The following is a 15264-nucleotide window of genomic DNA, read 5'->3' as shown; positions in this document are numbered from 1 at the left end:
AGCTCAGATTCAACTTTAAGATCTATGTTACTTATAAAGACACAGCACTATTGTACTGTTCTCAAGAAATTCTTTGTAATGTTGAAAGAATCCTTCCACCAAATACACATAATTCGGGGTTGGTTCTATTCAGGATATATCTGTATTCCCTGGTTCTGTACCCATATGGGCCCCACTGGACCTTTAGGTATTTATCTATACCATCCCTCGGTATCCAACTAGGGGCTATGGTCTCACAACCCCAGTAACTACAGTAACATTGATTAGGGGAGTTGCAGTACCCCTTTCCAGGATTTGAACTACCCATTTTAGGAGAACTGGTGGGTTGATGATAACCATTTCAGAGTGGGGGTAGCTATTCTCGGGTAGTTTGGTTTGGGTTGGAGTGTATTGTGCCATCCCAGACCCAGATTTAGGGGGCTTTCTCGCAATTGTATTGAAGGTCTTAGTTCCCCACGATTTCCTTACGTCTCTGCCTCCTTTGCCTACTCCGTTGCTTGGAGCAGCAAGGTGTTCCATCTTCTCGTCAGCAGTCGTAGTCTTCAGGGGTTCTCCCTTCTCTCCTTTTGCGAGTTGTATATGCCTCCCCATTTGTATTCTCTATTTCCAGGGCTAAACACGCCAGGTGTTTTAATTGTTTTTGGCACGCCACTCTAATTATTTCCGGATTGGCTTCCCTATGCTCATTAAAGTGCACACAACCAGGCTCTGGATTTACGCCCTTTGTGTATACTTCCCACCACTCTTTAGACTTCCAGACAATTTGTCCGGTTTTTATCACAAATATCTGGGGTAAAATCTCCCTCTTTACAATGAACCCACCAATTGCCCTTACACATTATTATTATTATTATTATTATTATTATTATTATTATTATTATTATCATCATCATTAATCACAGAATCACAGAACCACTATAACAGAGACATGAACTGATTGAAATGAATCAAGCTGCAGAAGTTTGGAAGAGGCCCTTTTGGAGACAGCCTTCTACCATGGAAGCTCACGACTTTACATTTAAAACAAACAAAAGGGTAACATATACAGCCAGAAATTGGGCAGAATGCAGTCCCATTCATTAAGTCCTTCGCGTGATGACTTCACTCATCAGTCCTCCTCCGGAAGGTGACCTTCAGGTTGTCAGGGTTCCCTAGTGCCTCCCAACGAGATTCTTGAACAGGTCCTTTTATTCTGGTAGCGTGAGTCCAACCTCGTTCGGCCGTTCGAACCGCAGTATCTGTGGTAAGTAACACAAGAAAGGGTCCCTCCCAACGAGGGATCAGGGAGGATTCTTTCCAGGTTTTATTGCTATTCTCGCCTCCGCTTCATCAATTGTATTATCTGTCCGGGGTTGTGTTCTCAGATTTAATAAGGCCATCGGAAGGCATCTTACCCAGATCATCTTAGTTTCAATCATCAGTTTAGTCAATTGTTTCTTAATTTCCCCGTTCATTCTTTCTACTTTTCCCGAACTTTGTGGGTGCCACGGGGTATGATATTCCCATCGCGTTCCCAGAGGATCCAAAGCTTCCCTAATAATCTTAGAGGTGAAGTGTGGTCCTCTGTCTGAATCTATTACAGCTATATTCCCATACCTTGGTACAATGTTTTCTAATAATGTTTTTACAACCATCTGTGCTGTGGCTCGAGCCACTGGGAAGGCCTCTACAAAGTGAGTGAGATGATCTACTACAACTAAAAGGTATTTGTATTTCCCCACCTTTGGAAGCTCCGTAAAATCGACCTGTATCTTTTCAAATGGCCTCTTTGCAAGTTCCCTCCCCCATGGTACTTTTTCCCTGAGTTGCTGTTCATTGACCTTCTGCCATGTCAGGCACTATCCCACCATCTTTTTGGCGATTTCATAAATTCCAATACACATATACTTGGTTCCAAAGTGGTCCACAAGTGCCTGTACTCCCCAGTGGGTCTGTCTGTGGAACTCTTTCATTATCCTCCAGGCTGTACCCTTAGGGATAACTTCCCTCCCACCGGGGAGCGTCCGCTTCCCTTCTCTCTCAGCTATCCCCATCTGTTGTCATTTTTCTATTCCTCGGGCAGTAAAACTCTTACTGTTTCCCGTTGCTTCCCTGGGTTTCTCTGTTTCTTTTACTATTAACAATGCAGCCCGTTTTGCTTCTTCATCAGCCAAATTATTTCCCCTTATCTGAACAGAGGCACCTTTCTGGTGACCCTTCACATGTACGACTGCAACCTGCCTAGGTCCCCTCAAGGCCTCCAAAGTTTGCCTTATTAAGGTTTCATGTACCAGATTCTTTCCTTGTGTATTTATTAGTCCCCGTTCTTCCCAGATCTTCCCAAAAGTATGGACCACTCCATACGCGTATCTGGAATCAGCGAATATAGACCCCACCTTTCCCTTCAGCAGCTGTAACGCCCTTAGGACCGCAAATAACTCGCATGCCTGGGCTGACCAGGTCGTATCCAAAGGGCCAGATTCTTTCACCTCAGAAGTGTTCCCATCTATTATGGCATATCCTGATTTTCGTTTCCTGTTTACTACTCTCGATGATCCATCTACAAATAATTTCTCTCCGCTGGGCAATTCCTCCTCCTCTAAATCTTCCCTTATTTTGGTCTGGGATTCTATAAATCGGACACAGTCGTGCGTCAGTTCTTCACTTGGTTCCCCATATATTTTATAGACTGGTTTTTTCAATTTCTGGTTTGGGAGAGTGTATTAATATGCCCTCATACTTTAATAGTCTAGCATCAGTAATCCACTTTTCTGCTTTTTGCTGTAATACCCCCTTTATATTATGAGGTGTATATACCTTTAATTCCCCCCCTAGGGTGACTTTCCCAGCTTCCTCAACTAGAAGGGCTGTAGTCACTATAGCCTGTAAGCAGGTGGGCCAGCCTCTACTGACAGGGTCCAACAACTTTGAAAAATAACCTATAGGTTTTTTCCTGTCTGCCCATTTTTGGGTTAGAACCCCGTATGCCGTTCCCTCTTCCGTATTTAGGAATCGATAAAAAGGTTTCGTGGTATCAGGTAAACTTAGCACCGGGGCGTTCACTAAATCTGCTTTTAAATCTTCAAAACACTTCTTATCTGTTTGGCTCCATTTTATTAATCCTTCTCTAACTAATTTTTGTTATAGGAGTTTTACCTTTTTGCTATAGTTTTCAATCCATTGTCTACAATAACCGAGCAACCCCAACAATTGCCTTACTTGTCTTTTACTCTTAGGTGCCTGAAGTGACAAGATGCCTTCTACCTGCTCGGGATCTAGTTTCTTAGTCCCCTTACTTAGCCAGTGTCCCAGGTATTTCACATCCTCTTCAGTGAACTGTAATTTGGACTTAGATACTTTTAGTCCCTTTAGACTTAAAAAAAATCAGTAGTTTTATACTTTCCTCCCTTACAGCTTTTTGGCTTTCCCCCACTAATAATAGGTCGTCTCCAGGGCCTGCCCAAACAAGCTTGGCGACTCTGTCAGTCCTTGCGGGAGCACAGTCCACCTGAACTGCTGCTTCCGATGGGTCTCAGGATCCTCCCATTCAAAAGCAAAGTAGTTTCTGCGCTCCTCCTTCAGAGGACAAGCCCAAAAAGCATCTTTTAAATCTGTCACACTGTACCACTTCAGTTCTGGAGAGAGCTGGCTCAACAAAGTATACGGATTGGCTACCACTGGGAATCGGGTGAGTGTTCTCTTACTTACCTCCCTTAAATGCGGCACTAGATGGTAGGAGCCATCCGGCTTCTTAATGGGTAGTATAGGGGTGTTGTGGGGTGACATGCAAGGTTCCAATAGTCCTTGCTTTAACAGTCTTTCAATTACCCTTTTTACCCTCCTGGGACATTGGGTACTGTTTTACCCTTATGGGGATCTCGGGGTTCATGATAGTGATTTCAAAAGGAGTAATGTCTCGTTCCCCGACTGACTCAGGGGTGTACCACACTTCAGCGTTGATTCTTGCCTTGTCTTCCGCAGTGAGAGTGTACAACTGAACTGCTATTTCCTTGTCTCTTACTTCCAAATTAATTCCTAGCTCAATCATTAGGTCTCTTCCTAACAGATTATAATCTGCTTCAGGTACTAATAAAAAGGATCCTATGCCGAATCGGGAAGGGGTTTCTATTTCTACCTTTTTTATTATTGGGACCTCAAAGAGTTCCCCTTTTGCTCCTATTACTTGCAATTTCTCCGGGGAAGGAGAACATCCCCGGGGCACTATTTGGACTGTGGATCTTTCAGCCCCGGAGTCCACAAGGAACTCCACTTCTTGGCGCTGGGGGACCCAATTTCAGCTTTATCAATGGCTCTGTTTTCCTACGAGTCCCCAGCAAATAGAGCCCCTGACCCCCCTAATCTTCCTTAAACATTTGCTCATCTCGTATGCGTTTTCTGCAACTCCTTTTCATGTGCCCTTTTCTCTGACAATAGAAACACTCAACCTGTCTCATGTCCCTCAAATCACCTTGGCCCCCCGGGGGTTTTTCCCTAGGCCTTGAAACACCCTGTTAAAAATCTTATCCTCACACGAGTGGGTTACACCAGGTGTTGCTTTATTCACCACTCCGAGTTGGGCCATCGCCTCAGCGAGTGGCAAAGCTGAGCTCGCTAGACCAGTTCACAGACATTTGTCAAACCGATGAGATCAAGTCTAGAATCTTCAGAAGTTTCTCAGCGACAGTTCCGTTCCTTTCAGTACGTCATTTATTAAGTTCTTTCTATTCTTCTGTCTTGGTAGAATTCCCCCTCGCTGGTTTCAGGCCTTGCTTGGTTTCAGGGTCGTCTGGGAGTCGTCGTCTGTCCTCCATCTTCTTCTGGGAATTCTGTTTGGTGCATTCCGTACAGTTGGTTTCTATCCCAACAGCAGCGAACCCATTGCCTGGTTTCTTATCACAGCTGTGTTCACACAACTGAGTCCGTGTTCTAGTTCTATGATTTGATTCTATTCTGTAGTCAATCTTTATAATCAATCTCTAACAATCACCTCCCTCCGAAGCTCACGTTACAATAAAATAACTTCTCAACTTCTCCACCGATCGGTTAACACAACACCCCCCTCCCCGAAGCGATCTTTTAAAATCCTTCTGTTTACAACCTGTATCACCCAAGTGCAACAATAGACACAGGCAAACCACTTCAGTTAACATGTTTATATGCATATAGACACAGAGCTCTTTCAAAACAATATATACAGTATATTTAATACATACCCCAAAACCAGAGTCCCGAAATGATCGATCAATGCCCAATAACTGGAGAACTTGTAACCCCACAATATGTACCAACTTGTAAGTATTTTAAAACCGATCCCCAAATTCCCAACTCAATTCCTAAATCACGCTGATTTTCTTTAAGCAAGCCCAGCCCCATGCATTATTAAGATGTTGTCGAGTGAGGGGTCTCCCCCTGCTTTTCCTGAATTGCCATCTACATCCTGGGAGAGACTCTCACAATCCCCCCCGCGGGAAGACCCTGCGGGTCTGATACTTAAGAAATCATAAACCACGGCCCCGAGGAATCAGAGTTCAAATACAACAGTCCCGAGTCAAAAACCGGAAATCAGCAGAACGGACCAAACCTACCTGGTGGGGTTTGGTTTTTTCTTTTTTTTCCTTCATTTTTTTTTCTCTTTTTTTTTTTTGACTTCTTTGTCTTTCACACAGAGGCTTCATACCCAGTCACACAAGCTTTCCGATGTGCTAGGATACATCCTAAGGGGCTTTTCTTTAAAATACCACTGCTGTGCTGTCCCCCATTTTACTTTGCTGATTCTGTACTTCTGTTAGTCTTTATCTTAACAATTTGAACCTGTCATCCCCTTCAACAGCAGAGCTGTTGAAGCTTTATGCCACTGACAGGCAACATCTAAGCCCAGAAATCTGAAGAAGCAGAAGCTGGATGTCAAAGCACAGAAAAACGGATGTGCTTCCGTGTGCTGATGATGCTCATTGTGAAAACCAGCGCAAGGTCAGAGAGCTGACATTCACGGAAATGGGCTGGATACAAATGAAAAATTGTCCTCAAATATTCCTGTGAAAGAACAGTTTTCGTTTTCACACTTAATTCTGTTTGTAAAAAGACAAAGGACTTTTTGGAAATTTTTTCAGCATCTCTTGGACTGATACACCAACATGGAGAAAGTACTTAAGCGCCACTCAGGAATCATTCACAAATATTAAAGATCCCTTTTTAAAAGCCAGTTGGCTTCCTCAAAATCCATCAGCTCTTCGGCGACCTTACAGCAAAGGGAGAGACTGCTCCACTCTTCTGCTGAAAGGTTTGTCCCACTGCCATTTTCATGATTGGTCCCACTGTCTTTTCCGATTTGCAGTATTAAAAAACTCCCTTTCAATTTCTGGCTATGCTCGCTCTTTTTGAAAGTCCCCAGCGCATTCAGAACATCCCACGTCTGGCAATAAATGAACTTCCACCACGCCTGGTCTGAATATATCTGTGTGCATTAAGAACGATGCGAGGAAGGCGACAGCGGCCAGCGCTCCTCCTCCCGGACACGCGATGAGCACCCCCCGTCAACCAGCATCAACCATCATCGCCATCCAGACGCAGCCCGGAGACCCCGCTGCTTCCTTCCGTCTGCCCAACGGCGACGAGCACCAGCGGCCGAGCGAAGGAGGACGCGGAGAGAGGCCACGGCTTCAGCAGAGGCGCTGGCTGGAACCGCCGCACGCTGCTCCCCACCGTCCCCGGCTGACGCCAGCGGGGAAGGCTTGCGGGCGGACTCGTCTCTGCAATCAAGCTGGGAGATCAAAGTTTCTCTGTGTTCCCATGGGAGACCCACTGCTTCTTAGCTGTTTGCCCAGACTGTCTCGGAGAACATCGGTCGCATCCTTGCTGGGGAAGGGCCCCTCCGATACTGGTCGTCCCAGCCCCCTCGGGAACAAGCGCCTTCACTCCTCCCGCTGAGCAGATCCCAACAAACACCAAGCAGCTGCTCTGAAGACACTTTCTCTGCCTAAAGCTTTGACTTTTCTTACTGACTTACAGTCAACCCGCTGACAGGATTTCATTCCTCCGTTGGCTGCGTTATAAGCAGTTATTCAAATGTTTGATAACACCGAATGCAGGTGGGCTCCACCAGTGAGACTCCCGACGAGTTCTGCAGGCTGCCGGGCAGACGACGAGTTTCCAGAGTGGCTGCTGGGTCCCAGTAAGGACCAAGCTCACCTCACTCCAACGCGCCTTTAGCCAAGTGCTGTAGAGCAGAGCAGCCGTTTCCTTCAGGCACTCGCAGAAACCGACTCCAGAAGGGATCTGAGCTCTGCACAGAGTAACTCACTACCACAGTACCTCCAAACCCACAGCAAGACTGTCTTCTGGTCTGAAAATGTTTATTGAAGAGAAAAGGAGATCTATACCCAGATAACCAGGAGAGAGGAAGAAAACACACGTCCTCAGTTTCCCCCCCCAAACCATTCCTCTGCAATTTACCTTTCCCTTAAGTTTCAGCTTCAACGTTTTAACAGCAACAAAACCAAACAACCAACAAGGCTGAACTTTCCTTTCCCGTTGCTGTGCTGTTCAACCTGAGGATATCAAGTGCCTTTCACTGAAAGATTGCATGGGATGCAAGAAGAAACAGCAATAAAACTTCCTCACAACATACACCTACCAAAACATCTTGCTCAGGAGTCAGTATTAGAACTTAGTAACTTTTTGCTGTTTCCTAGGTGTCTGGGAAAGGTACAGGCACGTGTCCTGTCCCGGCAACAAGAGGCAGAAAGCCAGCATTCGGTACCACATTCCAGGAGAGAGTCACAGTGACATTCCTGTTTCCCCTGCAAAAGCAACAAAGATTGTGAGCACAAACACTTGAGTAAACCAATTTCATTCATAATTACCAATATTCAGTAAATCCAGATACAAATTGTTTTCCTGATCCCGAAACAGCAGTCTTTTTGATTTTATGTAGTGACTTCATGAAGCATTACCTACTTTCCAGACCAGGCTTTTTTTCCTGCCGTTACCGCACGCCCCTGGAGCTGAGCGCATCACAGAACCGATTCCACGCAGACAACACTGGAAGCAAAACCCAGCAGCCCACTGCTCATATTAACAGCACCAGCTTCTAGGCTGCAGAAGCAGCAGGGTGTCTTCTGTCCCAGGGTCACCTTCTCACAACCACACCGCGAAGATGCGATGGACTGACAGAACATCAGACACAACGTAGGTATCTGGCCACACCAACAGAATCACAGGATGCTTTGGCTTGGAAGGGACCTTCAGAGGTCACCCAGCCCAACCCCCTGCAGCGAGCAGGGACATCTTCAACTGGAGCAGGGTGCTCAGAGCCCCGTCCAACCTGGCCTGGAATGTTTCCAGGGATGGGGCATCTACCACCTCTCTGGGCAACCTGGGCCAGGGTTTCACCACCCTCATGGTCAACAATTTTTTCCTCATATCCAGTCTAAATCCACTCTTTCTTAGTTTAAAGCCATTGCTCCTTGTCCTGTCAAAACACGCCTTGCTAAAAAGATTGTCCCCATCTTTCCTGTGGGGCCCCTTAAGTACTGGCAGGCTGCTCTAAGGTCTCCCTGGAGCCTGCTCTTCTCCAGGCTGAACAGCCCCAGCCCTCCCAGCCTGTCCTCCCAGCAGAGGTGCTCCAGCCCTCGGATCATTTTTGTGACCTCCTCTGGCCCTGCTCCAACAGATCCCTGCCTTTCCTGTGCTGAGGGCTCCAGAGCTGGACGTGGGACTCCTGGGGGGGTCTCACCAAAGCAGAGCAGAGGGGCAGAACCCCCTTATCGACCTGCTGGCCACGCTGCTCTTGATGCAGCCCAGGATACAGTTGGCCTTCTGGGCTGTGAGCACACACTGCTGGATCATGTCCAGGTTTTTGCTTTTCATCCACCAGCACCCCCAAGTCCTTCTCCTCAGGGCCGCTCTCAACCCCTTCGTCCCCCAGCCTGTAGCGATACCGAGGGCTGCCCCGACCAGGTGCAGGACCTTGCACTTGGCCTTGCTGAACCTCATGAGGTTCGTGCAGGTCCACCTCCCCAGCTTGTCCAGGTCTCTTTGGATGACATCCCATCCTTCTGGTGTCGACTGCACCGCTCAGCTTGGTGTCAGCTGCAGACGTGCTGAGGGTGCACTCAGTGTCTGTGTCATTGCTAAAGATATTAAACAGCACTGGTCCCAGGGCAGACCCCTGAGGGACACCACTTGTCACTGGCATCGATTTGGACATTGAGCCGTTGTCCACTACCCTCTGGCTGGGACCTTACAGAAGTCCAGACAGACCACACCCCTTGCTCTTCCCTTGTCCGCTGATGCAGTCGCTCCATCATAGATAGCCCCTAGGTTGGTCAGGCAGGACTTGCCCTTGGTGAAGCCATGCTGGCTATCTCAAATCACCTCCCTGTCCTCCATGCGCCTTAGCACAGCTTCTAGGAGGTCCTGTTCCCTGACCTTCCCAGGCACAGGGGTGGGGCTGACAGGTCGGTAGTTCCCAGGGTCCTCCTTTCTATCCTTTTGAAAAATGGGCACAATGCTTCCCTTCTTCCAGTCACCAGGGGCTTCCCCTGACGGCCGTGATTTTTCAAATATCATGGAGAGTGGCTGGGCAACTCCCTCAGCCGATTCCCTCAGGACTCTGGGATGCATCTCGTCAGGTGCCATAGACTTCTGTCTGTTCAGGTTCCTCAGGAGGTCCCGAACCTGGTCTTCACTTACAGCTGGAGGGATTCCACCCTCCTGGTCTCCTTCATGCCATCCATGTCTTATGATGTTGGTGTCTTTATAGTTCCTCTGGTGGTCTTGGGGATGAAGAGTCTCTTCTTCCTCGGTGTCCTCTAAATGTCCCTTTTTGGCTTGCTGCCGCAGCCTCCCCGCCGCTGCCCGCTCATCTCGCACAAGCGATATAGTTAGTGCAGTCGCACACCGGACCGGGCTGCCATATTGGCCCAATCTCAGACCCGCAGCTCTCCTGGCTGCCGTTCCGCGCCTGATGTCGTTCCGCTCTTCCCCGCGACGCTGCTTTCCACAGCCGCACAGCGTGTGCCCTGCGCACGAGTCGCCGTCGGGGCTGGCCCAGAAACTGCCCCGCGGGCCTGGCGCGGACGGAGCCCGCCCATCGCCCAGGGGCGGCCACCGCCCCGCGAACAGCATCCGCGCCGCGCTGCCTCTGCTGGCAGCCCCGCCTCCCCGGGGGCGTGGTCCCGCCTAGCCCCGCCTCTTGCCCCTCCAGCCGGCACGGGGGGGGGGCGTGGCCGCAGGTGCTGGCGCCGCGGAGGGCCCCGCCCCGCAGCCCCGCGTTGCCCGGGTGACGCGGTCCCGCCCGCTCGCGCTTTACGGCGGCCCCGCGGCGCTTCTTTGCGACGGTGGCGGCGGCGGCGGGCGGCGAGCGGCGGCCGAGCCTCGGTAACGGGGGGGGGCGGGGCAGGGCCGGGCTCTCCTAACCCCTCCCAGACCCCCCCCGCCCCCGAACCCCTCTAACAGACCCCGGCCCCCCTGCTCCCCCCGCCAGCCCCGCTTGGGCACTTCCGGCCCCCCCCGACCCCCAACCAGCCGCTTCTGCCCCCCCCGCCGCCCTCCTGCCCCCCCCAGCCACTCCCTGCCCCCTCCAGCCACCCCTCGACCCCTCAGCTACGACCCAACCTCTGTAACCCCCCTAGCCGCCCCCCTCAGCTCCCCTTCTGCCCCCCCCAGCCACTCCCTGCCGCCCCCTGACCCCCCATTTTCTCTGCCCCCCCCAGGAGGATGGACGCCCGCTTCACCCGGGGCAAGTCCCCGCTGCTGGAGCGGGCGCTGGGCCGGCCCCGCACCGAGGTGAGCCTCAGCGCCTTCGCCCTCCTCTTCTCCGAGCTGGTCCAGTACTGCCAGAACCGCGTCTACTCGGTGGCCGAGCTGCAGGCCAAGCTGGCCCGCCTGGGCCACCAGGTCGGCCTGCGCGTCCTCGACGCCTTGGTGGCGCGGGAGAAGAGCGGGCGGCGCGAGACGAAGGTCCTCAACGTCCTCCTCTTCGTCAAGGGGCCCGTCTGGCGAGCCCTCTTCGGCAAGGAAGCCGACAAGCTGGAGCAGGCCAACGACGACGACAAGACCTACTACGTCATCGAGAAGGAGCCCCTGGTCAACACCTACATCTCGGTGCCCAAGGAGAACAGCACCCTCAACTGCGCCGCCTTCACCGCCGGCCTGGTGGAGGCCGTCCTCACCGCCAGCGGCTTCCCTGCCAAGGTCACCGCGCACTGGCACAAGGGGACCACGCTGATGATCAAGTTCGAGGAGGCCGTCATCGCCCGGGAGAAGAGCTTGGAGGGGCGTTGAGGCATTCGGGGGCCTTGCTGCGGGGCCTCGGTCATGAGGGAGGCTCTTGGCTGAGCTTGGGGATGTTGGAGGTGGTTTGGGGGCCTCTACCACCATCCCTTGGTCCTTGAGAAGGTTCTAGGTCACTCTTAAGGACATTTGAGATGGTTTGGGGTCCTCACCACCATCCCTTGGTCATTGTGAAGGTTCTTCGCCGAGCTTGGGGATGTTGGAGGTGGTTTGGGTCCCTCACCACCATCCAGTGACCTTCTTGATGGCCCTTGGCCACCTTCAAGGACATTGGAGGTGGTTTGGGTCCCTCACCACCATCCCTTTGCCATTGTGAAGGTTCTTGGCTGAGCTTGGGGACAATGGAGGTGATTTGGGTCCCTCACCACCATCCGATGACCTTCTTGATGGCCCTTGGCCACCCTCAGGGACACTGGAGCTGGTTTGGGGTCCTCACCACCATCCCTTAGTCCTCACAATGGCCCTTGGCCACCCTTGGGGACGCTGGAGCTGGTTTGGATCCCTCACCTCCATCTCCTGTCCCTCCTGATGTCCCTTGGCCTCTCCTGGGGTCCCTTCGTGTCTGGGGACGTCACCTCCTGCCCCTCCCGGTGATGGATCTCGCTCTGCTTCGGGGACGCCGCCACTGTCCCCTGTCCCTCACTGCCTCCTGGGGCCACCCGTGTGGGTCGGTGGCCCAATAAACCATCTCCTGTCCCTCCTGGTGGTCCCTGCCTCTTCTCGGGGTGGGGGGGGACATGACACACGACACCCTGGGGTGGTTTGGGGCCCCGGGTGCTGTCCCTTGGCCCGCCTGATGGCCCACGATGACCCCTGAGGACATTGGGGCTGGTCCCTGTCCCCCCCGATGGCCCTCGGTGACCCCTGGGGACATCGGTGACCCTTGGGGACATTGGGGCTGGCCCTGGTCACAGCTCCAGGGGGGGATGGGGGGGGCTCAGCTATGGGGCAGGGGCACAGCCCTCCCCCCACCACCCCGGGGGTCCCAGGGCCACCCAAGTGTCCCCCAGCCCCCATCCCTGCCTCAGTTTCCCCCAGCCCAGGGTGTGGGGGGGACAGGACACGGGGGGGAGGGGGGGAATGGGAGGACCCCAGGGGTTGGGGGGGGCTTAGCCCCCCTTAAATGGGGCTCAGAACCCCCGAAATGGGGCTCAGAACCCCGCCAAAAGGGTTTGACCCCCCCCAGAAGTGGGGCTCGGCCCCCACAAAATGGGGCTGGGACCCCCAAAATGGGGCTCAGATCCCCCCAAAGTGGGGCTCAGGTCCCCCCAGAAGTGGGGCGCAGGCCCCCAGAAATAGGACACAGACCCCCAAAATGAGGCTGGGCCTCCCCAGAATGGGGCTGGGCCCCCCCGAGCCCGGGGGGGGGGCGGCCTTGGGGGCGGGGCCACCCCAAAACTGCCCCAAACGGCCCCAAATCCACCCTGGGAAGGGCCCCGGTCCCGCCCCCTGCCCTGGAGCCCCGCCCTTTCCCCGCCAACCCGCCCCTCTCATTAACCCCGCCCTTTTATTAACCCCACCCTGTCCTTAACCCCGCCTCCATTTGCACCCTAAATCCCGCCTCTCCACATATCCCTGCCCATTCTCTTCATTCCCTAACCCCGCCCCTCCACTCAACCCCTCCTGTTCCCCTTAGCCCCGCCCCCTCACCGGAACGCCACTCCTTAACCCCGCCCCTTCTCCTTAATGCCACTCCTTAACCACGCCCCTTCCACTTAACCCCGCCCCTTCCCATACGCCACTCCTTGACCCCGCCCCTTCCCCTTAAGCCACTCCTTAGCCCCGCCCCTCCCCGTACTCCCCCCAGCCGTGTCCGCTCCTATGGCTCAGGGTGGGGCGGGGAAACTTCCGGTTCCCACGGGTCGCTCTGCTTTTAGGGGTCCGGGCGGGCGTCATTTCCCGTCGCGACGGTTCCGGCTCTCCCGGCGTTCCTTTCCGGCACCGGGCTTCCCGGCGTTTCCGCTTCCGGCGCTTCCGGCTCCGGCGCTGCGGGCGCGGGGCGGCCATGGGCGCTCACCCTGGCGCGGCGCTACCTGGGGGAGGCGGAGACGGAGCCGGACCCGCTGCAGCTCCCGACCTTCCCTGCCGAGCTGGGGCTGCCGGGCCGCCGCCCGCGGGGTCAGTCCCGGGGGGGACCGGAAGGGGGGGGCACCGGGGGGGGGGCGGGGCTGACCCCGCCGGGGCTGCCCTTGGCGCGTCCTCGCGGGGCCGGCACCGCGCGTGACCCCGCCGTGACCCCCCCGTGACCCCGCTGACGTCGCCATGGCGACGGCGCTGTCCCCTCCCCCCGCTCCGGGTCCCCACGGCCACGCGTGTCCCTCCGTGTCCCCACGCGCGTCCTGCTGTCCCCGTGTGTCATCCACGTTCCCCTGATGTCCCCACGGTGCCACCCCCCGTGTCCCCAGCCCTGCTCCGTGTCCCCAGGTGTCCCCCTCGGTGTCCCCACAGAGGCCACCCCCGGTGTCCCCAGCCCTGCCGTGTCCCCACGTGCCACCCCATGTCCCCATGTGTCCCTGATGTCCCCACAGAGGGCCCCCCCCCCCCCCCCGGTGTCCCCAAACCTACCCCGTGTGCCACACGTGTGTTCCTCTGTGTCCCCACATGTCCTGGTGTCCCCACAGAGGCCACCCACTGCGTCCCCCCGTGCCACGCATGTCCCCGTGTCCCCCCCCCGCGCCCCCTGACGTCCCCGCAGAGGCCCCCCCTCAGTGTCCCCAACCCTGCCCTGTGTCCCCACATGCCACACGTGTGTCCCTCCGTGTCCCCACGTGTCCCGGTGCCCCCACAGAGGCCACCCACTGCGTCCCCCCGTGCCACGCGTGTCCCTGCGTCCCCCCCGCGCCCCCTGACATCGCCGCAGAGCCCCCCCCCCCCCCTCCCCGTGTCCCCCGCTGTCCCCGCGCGGCGCTGACGTCCCGGTCCCCGGGGTGGCAGCCATGGTGGCCTCGGCGGAGCAGCTGGCGGGGGCGCGGGTGCCCCTGGAGCAGCGCGACTTCTGCGCCCACCACCTGGTGCGGCTGCTGCGCTGCCAGCGCGACGCCTTCCCCTGGCCCGCGGCCTGCGCGGCCCTGCGGCACGGCTGGGACGGCTGCCAGCACCGCGAGTAACGGGGGACGGGGGGGACAGGGGGGGACGGGGCTGGGGGGGGACACCTGGGACGGCTGCCAGCACCGCGAGTAACGGGGGGACAGCGGGGGGACAGGGGGGACGGGGCTGGGGGGGACACCTGGGACGGCTGCCAGCACCGCGAGTAACGGGGGGGACAGCGGGGGGGGACGGGGGGCACGGGGGGGACGGGGCTGGGGGGGGACACCTGGGACGGCTGCCAGCACCACGAGTAACGGGGGACGGGGGGGACAGCGGGGGGACGGGGGGCACAGGGGGGACGGGGCTGGGGGGGGGACACCCGGGACGGCTGCCAGCACCACGAGTAACGGGGGGCACGGGGGGACGGGGGGCACAGGGGGGACGGGGCTGGGGGGGACACCTGGGACGGCTGCCAGCACCGCGAGTAACGGGGGGACAGGGGGGGGGACGGGGGGCACGGGGGGGTTGGGGATGGAGGTGCATGGGGCTGGAGGGGACATGGGGGGGACACAGGGACAGGGGGGACATCGGGGGATGGGAGGACATCGGGACAAGGGGGGACAAGAGAATGGGGGACATGGGGGGATGCAGGGATACGGGGGGGGTTGGGCCTGGAGGTGTGCGGGGGTGGGGGGGACATCGGGGGACAGCGGGGGACAGGAGGGGACATGGGGACGGGCGACGTGGGAGCGATGGGGGGGACATCAGGGGATTGGGGGGACATCGGGGGAGGCAGGGGTACAGGGGGGATTGGGGCTGGAGGTGTGTGGGGCTGGGGGGGGACATGGGGGGGGACAGGAGGGGACACGAGGGGGACAGGGGGATGTGCCGGGGATTGGGGATGGAGGGACAAGGGGGGGACCATATGGGGACACCAGGACACCGGGAGGGGGGGACGGGACC

The 15264-nt window shown here is 55.8% G+C and overlaps 3 protein-coding genes across 10 annotated transcripts; 2 read left to right on the top strand and 1 right to left on the bottom strand.

Moving 5' to 3' along the window:
• Positions 1-4527: 4527 nt before the first annotated feature.
• On the bottom strand, positions 4528-10322 carry LOC142365299 (uncharacterized). Of its 7 annotated transcripts, none has more exons than XM_075446001.1 (2): positions 7432-10322; positions 4528-7352 (listed from the first exon to the last, which is right to left on the bottom strand). In XM_075446001.1, exon 1 carries the CDS (start codon positions 10105-10107, stop codon positions 9346-9348), a length of 762 nt encoding a protein of 253 aa, XP_075302116.1. In that variant the 5' UTR covers positions 10108-10322; the 3' UTR covers positions 4528-7352; positions 7432-9345. The 7 variants fall into 7 exon arrangements, with proteins under 7 accessions (XP_075302116.1, XP_075302115.1, XP_075302118.1 ...); XM_075446000.1 differs by having other exon boundaries at positions 4528-7321; XM_075446003.1 differs by having other exon boundaries at positions 4528-7526; positions 7613-10322.
• TRAPPC5 (trafficking protein particle complex subunit 5) lies at positions 10255-11974 on the top strand. 2 transcript variants are annotated; one of them, XM_075446008.1, is made up of 3 exons: positions 10255-10359; positions 10695-10878; positions 10969-11974. In XM_075446008.1, exons 2-3 carry the CDS (start codon positions 10699-10701, stop codon positions 11263-11265), a joined length of 477 nt encoding a protein of 158 aa, XP_075302123.1. In that variant the 5' UTR covers positions 10255-10359; positions 10695-10698; the 3' UTR covers positions 11266-11974. The 2 variants fall into 2 exon arrangements, with proteins under 2 accessions (XP_075302123.1, XP_075302122.1); XM_075446007.1 differs by having other exon boundaries at positions 10695-11974.
• A 509-nt stretch (positions 11975-12483) lies between these two features.
• Positions 12484-14382, top strand: NDUFB7 (NADH:ubiquinone oxidoreductase subunit B7). Its single transcript, XM_075445941.1, has 3 exons — positions 12484-12525; positions 13152-13392; positions 14209-14382. The coding sequence occupies exons 1-3, from the start codon at positions 12484-12486 to the stop codon at positions 14379-14381; spliced, it is 456 nt and encodes a 151-aa protein (XP_075302056.1). The 3' UTR covers position 14382.
• Positions 14383-15264: the final 882 nt, after the last annotated feature.

This window comes from Opisthocomus hoazin, chromosome 35, assembly GCF_030867145.1.
Source record: "Opisthocomus hoazin isolate bOpiHoa1 chromosome 35, bOpiHoa1.hap1, whole genome shotgun sequence".
Classification (NCBI taxonomy): Eukaryota; Metazoa; Chordata; class Aves; order Opisthocomiformes; family Opisthocomidae; genus Opisthocomus; species Opisthocomus hoazin.
Note: the sequence above shows the minus strand (reverse complement) of the source record. Positions and strands in the feature narration are given on the sequence as shown.

Coding starts and splice junctions, on each gene's coding strand:
- TRAPPC5 (XM_075446007.1), top strand. CDS start 10,699: ATGGACGCCCGCTTCACCCGGGGCAAGTCCCCGCTGCTGGAGCGGGCG.
- LOC142365299 (XM_075446001.1), bottom strand. CDS start 10,107: ATGCTGTTCGCGGGGCGGTGGCCGCCCCTGGGCGATGGGCGGGCTCCG.
- NDUFB7 (XM_075445941.1), top strand. CDS start 12,484: ATGGGGCTGGGACCCCCAAAATGGGGCTCAGATCCCCCCAAA. Junction 12,526..13,151: donor GGGGCTCAGATCCCCCCAAA/GTGGGGCTCAGG, acceptor CTCTGCTTTTAG/GGGTCCGGGCGGGCGTCATT. Junction 13,393..14,208: donor GCCGGGCCGCCGCCCGCGGG/GTCAGTCCCGGG, acceptor CCGGGGTGGCAG/CCATGGTGGCCTCGGCGGAG.